The sequence below is a fragment of the Scardinius erythrophthalmus genome (assembly GCF_964197995.2).
Source record: "Scardinius erythrophthalmus genome assembly, contig: HAP1_SCAFFOLD_450, whole genome shotgun sequence".
Taxonomy (NCBI): Eukaryota; Metazoa; Chordata; class Actinopteri; order Cypriniformes; family Leuciscidae; genus Scardinius; species Scardinius erythrophthalmus.
In genome coordinates, this window is record NW_028296165.1 from 1 (window position 1) to 9,325 (window position 9,325).

General features: G+C 37.0%; 1 protein-coding gene across 1 annotated transcript; it reads right to left on the bottom strand.

The window, feature by feature from the left end:
* Positions 1-2,649: 2,649 nt before the first annotated feature.
* LOC308686575 (B-cell receptor CD22-like) lies at positions 2,650-8,782 on the bottom strand. Its single transcript, XM_081395006.1, has 11 exons — positions 8,733-8,782; positions 7,920-8,258; positions 7,576-7,821; positions 4,903-5,157; positions 4,543-4,785; positions 4,372-4,474; positions 4,211-4,256; positions 3,939-4,016; positions 3,792-3,851; positions 3,254-3,584; positions 2,650-3,039 (listed from the first exon to the last, which is right to left on the bottom strand). Exons 1-10 carry the CDS (start codon positions 8,776-8,778, stop codon positions 3,558-3,560), a joined length of 1,443 nt encoding a protein of 480 aa, XP_081251132.1. The 5' UTR covers positions 8,779-8,782; the 3' UTR covers positions 2,650-3,039; positions 3,254-3,557.
* Between the last annotated feature and the right edge of the window lie 543 nt (positions 8,783-9,325).

A 9,325-nucleotide genomic window follows, 5' to 3' on the forward strand; every position in this document is an offset into this window, starting at 1 on the left:
AAATATTGAAGGGATTTTTATTATTTTAGTAAACATTTATGGCTTTAATGGTAGTAATCAGAACAAAATGCTGTTATCAGAAGTTACGGAAGTTTGCTGTTATCAGAAGTTTATCACTGTGTGATAAATCTTGTATTAAATCCAGATAATAGGCCCAAAAATAAAAATAAAAGATTACTGGAAATTTAATGCAGACCTTCTAAAAGATGAGGAATATAATAAAATTATCCGAAATTTGATAGAGAAAATTAAAAATGATATACTGTACATGTAGGCAATTATAGTAGTAGATGGGAGTACTTTAAGTTTAAGGCAAGGGACTTTTCGATATGTAGTCCGGTGAGTCTAAAGACACTAAATTAAGTAATATGTTTATTTACATTATAATGTGTAGATTTTATTTATTCTGTGCCTTTACAGTCTTTTCATTTGTATATAGTTCTATAATTATATATAATATTATTTAATGTTTAATATGTTGTTTACGTACTGTACTCACGTATGATGCAATTGACGAGAGGAAGGGCGTGGCTGAATGATAGGAGGGAAGGAGAGACGAGACGAGTCGGACGAGGAAAAAAATTGTGAAGGCTGAATATTAGGATTTTCACACGACAATCCCGTATATACAGACTTAATCAGTCATTAGTATTGTTGCTTTGCTACACAGCAAAATCCCCAGAGTTAAATTAACTCTGCTCAGAGAACATTTGGTCCCTCTCTACAGAGAGTTAAAATAACTCTGAAACAGAGTTAAAGTTAATGAGATACTTAAGTGATTAATTAAGTGATGACCAAAATTTCTAACATGCCAGAAATTCATCCGACCATCCGATTGCCAGTCGTGAGAGGTTAATTGCCTCTCGTTTCCCTCTGTACACTGCACGAACACTGCACGACAAACGACGCACGACAAAGCTGAAAATCGGCCCGACCCGAAAAAGAGTCGCACGAGTCAGAATTCGGCTCAAAATCGGACGAAAATCGCACAGTGTATGCCCGCCTTAAATGTCATGAGAAATCCATTGGTAATAAGTCAATTGGCAGATGACACCACACTTTTTTTAAAGAATGCAAGACAAATTCCAATGGCGTTAAAAGAGATTTCTTTGTTCTCCAAAGCATCTGATTTAAAGTTGAATATGGAAAAATGTGAAATTTTAACTATTCAAGACCATGACATGATTAATATGTATAATACCCCAGTTAAAAATGAAGTCAGATACTTGGGTATTATAATTTCTAAAGATATAAAGGTTAGAGAAACATCCAACATAGAAAATATCATTCAGAAAAATAGAACTATTCTTAACAGTTGGCTTCAAAGAGACTTATCTGTTTTTTGACGCATTTTACTTGTCAAGACTTACCTTTCCAGCCTACTCATTGGATATACCCGACAAATTAATTAAGAAGATCAATCAAGATAATTTCAATTTTATATGGAAAAATAAATATCATTATGTAAATAAAAGCGATACAGTGAAACCTGCCAAAGAAGGGGGGTTAAATGCCATTGACTTTGACACAATGAATGGTACCATCAAATCAAAATTTTATTATAAAAGGTGATCATTTCTGGTTTTATTTCCCCTTCAAAATCTTCAAAATGTTTGGTGGCATACATTTCTTGTTAAGATGTGACTTCAACATTTCCAAACTACCGATCAAGCTTTCAACTTTCCATCAACAGGTTCTCCAATACTGGAAACTCATATACAAACATAACTTTACCCCTCACACGGTCCCAATATGGAATAACAGAAGTATATTAATTAAGAGAAAATCTTTTTTCTACAGTGAATGGATGGAAAAGGGTGTCTGGTCGATTGTTCATTAATTAGATAATTGTGGTAACTTCTTAACATATGATGTTTTCATCCGGAAATATAGTTTGATGTGCACTGAGAGGCAATTTAAAACTGTAATTCAGGCAATCCCACAAGCTCTGATCGCTTTAGTAAAAGGCATGTTGACATACTCTGTGGTTATTCCTCGAGAGCCCACGTTAATCATAGATGCATATCATTTCTTAGATAAAAATAAATGTAATAATACATTTTTAGAAATGTTCTCACTTCGATCTGCTTCCTTTCACCATTCAAGAGAAAACATATCTTCCAGAAATTTTCCAGCAATTGTTTAGTGAAGATAAGAACCAGTTACCTTTCTTTTCCTATTTCACCGAAGGTAAAAGAAGTTCACTTCAAAGTGATGAATGAGATTTATCCATGTAACAACTTCTTGCATCAAAGATGTAATATGGATGTGAATGTTTGTACTTTCTGTAATTCTGATATTGAAACCGCAGAACATCTCTTCTTCTCTTGTAGTGTAACCCAGACCTTCTGGGATGCTTTCCAGTACTGGATCATGTACGATACACAAAATATCCCAATTTTAACATATGAATGCGTTAAATTTGGTCTTCAAATGGAGAACAGAACAACTGAGTTTGGAGTGAATAATCTGATTTTAATGGCAAAATATTTCATACACAAATGTCGATTTCTTAAAACATCCCCTGTCTTTAATGCCTTTCTAAATGATATAATTCTGTATAAACAATCCCTGAAATGTTGCAAAACAAAAAAAGCCCTAATTTTTCATGAATACTTATGCAAACTCATTCCTTAGTATAGTGTCTACTGCTGAGTCTCTTGGTCTCTTTTACCTTTATTTATTTATTTTTGTTTGGTTTTGTTTTTGGAAAATGTATCAATGTTGTACTCCATGTTCATTTCATGTTGTAAGATTGACTGAATATATTTGCAATGTGCCTTGTTGTATGTTTGATATATGAATCTTTAATAAAGAAAAAAGAAAAAAAAAGAAGGCTTTGCCTTTCTTAGCGTTTTTGTTCCCCCTGCTGGTCTTTTTATATTCTGCACTTTGAACTGGTTTTATTCAGTTTCGGGGGTTGGGTTCAAAAGAACAAGCGCATGTTGAATTTGCCGTCAGTTCATAGCAACAACAACACTTAAACGAGGCACTGCCTGTAAGTGGGGTTTAATTATTCTTGATTGTGGCATTTTATATGTACATTTACATTTACATTTATTCATTTAGCTGACGCTTTTATCCAAAGCGACTTACAATTGCTATATATGTCAGAGGTCGCACGCCTCTGGAGCAACTAGGGGTTAAGTGTCTTGCTCAGGGACACATTGGTGTCTCACAGTGGATTCGAACCCGGGTCTCTCACACCAAAGGCATGTGTCTTATCCATTGCGCCACACCACCCCGCATATATGTTTATGAGGGAGTGCATATAAAAGTAATTGTTATATTGTGTGAACATTCTGTATTAATTTTTCCTGTTGTACATTGTTGGACTCGTCATTTGTGACAGTAACAGTTTATTTATGTATTCTTTTTGTTTTTATATTGTTTTACATTTTTACACATTTATTCAGTAAATCTGAACTACGACTCCGGTGTCAAGACTGTTTATTGAGTGGATGTGTTTAGCTTGCTGTGTACGAAGCCAGTATAGTAGTTGTGATGTGGATGTGTCCAGCGATGGGACAAAAGCTGAGTAAAGTTTAGCTTGTGCTTCATCTTACTGTGATGTCTTGCTGTGGCTACAACAGAAATAAGACACACATTTACATAAATCAACACTACAAATGGTACAAATAATCTGAGAAAATATATATATATATTTCTGTCAATGAATCGACTCGTATAATCCATCTTGTAACAGAAATAAAAGACTGTTTAGTATCTATTGACTAGTTGATTGACTACTGAGGACATTATTATTATTTTTTTTATGAAATTGAGAAGACGGACAGATTCTCATATTCAGAAGAGCCCGACTGGTGAACAGCAGGTCTGGGATGGACAGTCTATGGAAAAAACACATTGATTATTGATTATTTGACTTTTGAATGAACAAACTCTTTTACACGTGTAGTTTTTGACATTTCTCTTACTGTGAGTGTGTCGTAGAGGTCAGCTGATCTGGTCTTGAGGTCAAGAGCTGCATATGTGTTTGCACTGGGATCATCGTTCTGCAGGGAAACAGAGAGAAGGACTATCACCACAAAACAAGAGATTTTGCATGAAAATCAAAAGTGTAATCACTCCACAGTGTGTGTTCTCACATACAATCCTGTAAAATCTTGAGTGTGGTAATATATGTTCTGCGAGTATAAAGAAGCTCTAATGGATTTATTGGTAGCCTGTGATTCTTTGGCCATCTTACCTCATACTCGTGTATTGCAGATCTGCAGTTTATCCTTTTCTTCTGACTGTTAAAAAACAAATGGAAAAAAGCCATTTCATTGTTTCATTTAATAATCAAATGTACTTCTGCATTAATTAAAATCTAATTATATTACTCTTTGTTGATCATTTTATATTTACATTTTATACAATATGATGATGATGATGATGATGATGATGATGAATATTCCTACACATCCCACTGGGATCCCCAACCAGACGAGCCAACCAGCACCACGACGAACTGAAAGAGGGAAAATATCATAATTAAATCTAAAAACTAAGAATGAAGTGTGTTAATAAAAGCTTCACCTGTGACAGTTACAGCGTCTGATCTCTGAGATCCATGTTGATTGTGAGCCTGACAGTAGAAGCGTCCACTCTGTAGTGCACTGAAACTCTGTCCAGATCCAACAGCTGAGGTTTCATTCTCCTTAAACCAGCTGAAGTTCAGAGCAGGAGGGTTTGAGTCACTGATGCAGTTCAGAGTCACTGAATCTCCCTCCACTATTACACCAGATCCACTCATCAACACTGAGACGTTCTTTGGAGAGTCTATAACAATTATCAGATTATTATTTTTAAATCGTAGTACACATTTTTAAAATTGCTAATATGGACTGAATTTATCAAAACAGAAAATGTGCATCTTATGTTTTATCATTAACTCACACATGACGTTTAAAGTCTCAGTATCAGAGTATTTCTCTCCATGTTCATTGATGGACTTGCACTTGTATTCTCCACTGTCATCAGAGCTGATCTTTGAGATGCTGAAGATTCTTCCAGATCCTACAAACGTTCCTCCTTTAATCCAGCTGATTTCTGCAGGAGGGTTTGAGTCACTGATGCAGTTCAGAGTCACTGAATCTCCCTCCACTATTACACCAGATGGACTGATGAAGAACTCAGGTTTCACTGGAGGATCTACAGGAGAAACATATAGTATCACCCGTCACTCGCCCCAGCAAAGCACTTCTATTTCTGTTCTTACATACAGATGGTAGGGGCAGAATTGAGCATAAACAACATGAATCCATGTGTAATGAAATTAGGTGATTGACAGCCGGATTTGCCTATCAGCGATCATTATCCGTAATATAAGGGCTGATTTGTTGTTGGCCGTGGTGCGTCACGTCCGACTTTCCCCTTTGTGCCTGTGTTTACGGTGGTTACAGGTAAGTGTGCTGTGCTGTAACAGGGGGGTAATTTTAAAACTGGTTGGTCTTTTAAAGCTTTTTTTTTATGAATTTATAGTGTCGTTTTGTCCGGGTGTTGGTGTGTTTTCGGCGCTGCTTTAGTGGATCTAGTGACCGGTTGCCTCTCAGGTATGTGTGTGTGCATGTGCATCTGTATAAACGCATATTGTACTACCATTGTTGTGCTGTTGACACTGCCTCATGCTGTCTAGGTATGGTTTCCTGTACCCCATTGATATCGGTGGGCTGATTAATAGACCTGTGCCTGTTCTTACATACAGATGGTAGGGGCAGAATTTAACATTAACAACATGAATCCATGGATCCTTGAGTCAAAAGGTCATGTCACTTATTAAGAAATATCCAAAACGAAAATAAACAACACTTTTTTCTGTGTGTGATAGTCAGTAAATCAGTGCTGGATAGATTACTTACAAACTATAGTCGGCTACTGATTCCAAATTACATGACAAAAATTGTAGTTAGTAACATTATTGTTAGGTGTGGCTGAAGAAAGCGCTAGTGATGTTCGGTTCTTGAACGAATTTTTCTTTTGAGCCGGTAGGAAGTAACCAGTCGAGCCGGTTCATTAATCAAACTGAATCAAACTTTAGTTCCAGGTTAATGACGCAAAACACACAAGCTAAAGTATCATGTGCCACTCAAAAAGACCCCACTGTCGAAGTCTGCAGAGGATTACCGAGGATGGCGTAGTGCCATCATTGCTTGATGACGTATGGAACAGACAAATCGTTTTTTTAAACCAGCTGTCTGAATGAACCGGCTCGCGGAAATGAATCAGACTTTTCATCACAAGTAAGCGCATGACGCAGGAGATTCAGAGAAATAAACAGTCCTTATCCATGAATCCGGGCGGCACAGGGGCTCATTGGTCAGCTCTGTTGCCTCACAGCAGGAGTCCTTTCAGTTTGCATGTTCTCCCGTGTCAGCGTGGGTTTCTTCCGGGGTACTACGGTTTCCCCCACACCACATGTAACGGAGGCCAGCTAGTAGTCACTGTGCGAGTAAACCTCACTCCTCTGATCTCAATAGGCGCTCTAGCAACAGAGGTAATTCAGCCTATTTGTGTAAATTCAAAGTTTTGTAGTTGATTGGCTAACTATGGTTGTGGATAATGCTAGAACACCGTCTAGGATACTTTTCCTCACGTCAATGATGAAAAAGGATTGTTTACCTTGTAAATAATACGGCCACCTTAGGAGTTAAAACTCCCTCAGGAATGGGAGGGGCTAGAAAGTAATATTCAGTTGGTAGTCATATACAATTTCACCACTAGATGGGAGAAAACCTTACACAGTGTAGCTTTAAAAAAGAGAAAAAAATGTTGAGGTACTTACAATAGAAGTGAATGGGGCCAATTTTGGAGGATTTAAAGGCATAAATGTGAATCTTATTATTTCATAAAATAATAAAAATAATAATAATTCGTTGCATTTATATAGCGCTTTTTCTGAGACCTCAAAGCGCTTTACATAGAAGGGGGGAATCTCCTCAACCACCACCAATGTGCAGGATCCACTTGGATGATGCGACGGCAGCCATATTGCGCCAGAACGCCCACCACACACCAGCTTACTGGTGGAGAGGAGACAGTGATGAAGCCAATCAGTGTATGGGGATGATTAGGAGGCCATGATGGACAGAGGCCAGGAGGCAAATTTGGCCAGGATGCCGGGGTTACACCCCTACTCTTTTTCCAAGGACATCCTGGGATTTTTAATGACCACAGAGAGTCAGGACCTCGGTTTAACGTCTCATCCGAAGGACGGTACATGTAAATGATAAAAGCATTTACAATCAGTATTTTGTTCAAATATGTGCATTATTAGAGCTTTAAAGGTATTTAAACCATTATTTGAACAGCTGTTTTAGTGTGTTGTGTTTATGGTGTGGCGTTGTCATGACAAGGGAGTAATATATATATATATATCTAATAACTGAATAACTGAATATATCATAAAATGTTAAAATCACACATATTGCTCATGTTTTGTGACTGTACTATTGAAACAGTGAGCATTTAAATGTTTTAAATATTAGCCCCAATTACTATCATTTTTAAAGAAAAGGAGGGACGAGTGAACTCTACTGGCTTTGGAAATAAAACTTTAAAGAACATACTCACACATGACATTGAGCTGAACAGCAGGAGAGATGTGAGTGTGTCCGTCTACAGCACAGCTATATCTGCCTGAATCCTCTCTTCTGACTGACTGCAGCAGGAGTTCATTGTTTCTGTCTCTTCTCTCAGTTAATGGCTGTGAGTTTCTGTACCAGATGAATGTTCTGTCAGTCAGAGCGCATCTGCTTTTACATCTCAGATTGACTGAATCTCCCTCTGTCACTCTCTCAGGAGACTCCACCTGAAGATCTGAACACAACACACACATTATATCTAGTGCTGCTGTCATACACTGATTATTATTCAACATAATGCACAGAAGAAGAGAGAAACCTCATCAAAGTCACCTGTGACAGTAAGATTCACTCCTGGAATACCAATCCATTTTCCATCAGGTTTATCAGTGATGAATCTGAAATAGTACATGCGTGAATCCTTCAGTGTCACATGACTCAGTTTGACGGTGCAGTTCTGCTGTTTATCTCCCAGATACTGAAGCCTCTGACTGTATTCAGGGTCCTCAGACAGATCTGGAGGATCTACACTATTTTTATTAGTCCAGAACACTTTCTTGATCTGATATCCAGTAGGGTATGTATAAGTGCATCTCATTATCACTATTGAGTCCTTTAGTGCACAGATGTGTGAAGGACTGTAACTCACACTCCAATCAGCACTAGAAACCCCTGAAACACAACATTCATAAGGAAACAAGGATAGGAAACAACAACAGAAGGAAACAAATACCCAGCTATGTGTTAAACAGGACCACAAACTTTCATTAAAATTTTTTTTTCTTTACAAAACCAGTGTTAATAAATGAAGAATTACACTTATGGTGTGATCTGTGTAAAACCTACAGCCATCAGACAGAAGGTGATGAAATGCAGGAAGCAGAACATTGAACACTAACCATGAAAAACGTTATGCTCTAAATGTTAGCAGTTTATATCAGCATTATATCAGCATTATATCAGCATAACCTGAATAATACCATTTTCTTTAGAAGCAAACTGCTTTTTAACTCCATTATAGTATATATTTTACCAGTGCTATTTTTCCTGGGGCACCAGCAGTGCTAACTGATCCATGTTAACTAGCCAAAACCTTTTACTCTTAGTTAGTAATGAACTCGTATGTCATTTACAGGAGAGACTCACCTGGCATCAGGAGCAGAAACACCAGAGCAAGAGTTATCAGTGACATCACAGGAAACTAAATAATTTACACAACAGTACAATATGTCATCTTTCATTTCATCAAAACTATAATAACAGCCGGTTATTGCATTATAAACACTGCAAAAATGATACAAACACTTTACAATCTTCACTGTTAGTAGATTTCCACGGATGAAACTCATTTAAAGATGATAATGTCTTTTCGTTTTGGTCTCGTTGAGATCAAATATATGATATATGTGTCGGGCCGTGGTTCAGTGAAGTCTACAGTGGGAGAGATCTGCCTTGTCTAAATACCCACACTTGCGCTCTTTGCACTTGAACACTTGTCTACTTGCATGACGTATTTCCTCTATTTGGCCCAAGTGTTTACAGAGCTTTTATTCATTATACTTTTAATACTTTGCATTTTAAAATAAACTTCTACATGTCTGTTCAGTAGTCGCTATGTAACTAACAGAAGACACAAATTTAACATTTGACTAACCAATTATTTATTTATAATACACTTAATATATTTGTGAAATTTCTATCAAAATATTTGAGGATGGAGAATTAAACTGATCTGTTTC

Coding starts and splice junctions, on each gene's coding strand:
- LOC308686575 (XM_081395006.1), bottom strand. CDS start 8,778: ATGTCACTGATAACTCTTGCTCTGGTGTTTCTGCTCCTGATGCCAG. Junction 8,259..8,732: donor GTTTCTGCTCCTGATGCCAG/GTGAGTCTCTCC, acceptor GTTGTGTTTCAG/GGGTTTCTAGTGCTGATTGG. Junction 7,822..7,919: donor AGTGAATCTTACTGTCACAG/GTGACTTTGATG, acceptor TGTTGTGTTCAG/ATCTTCAGGTGGAGTCTCCT.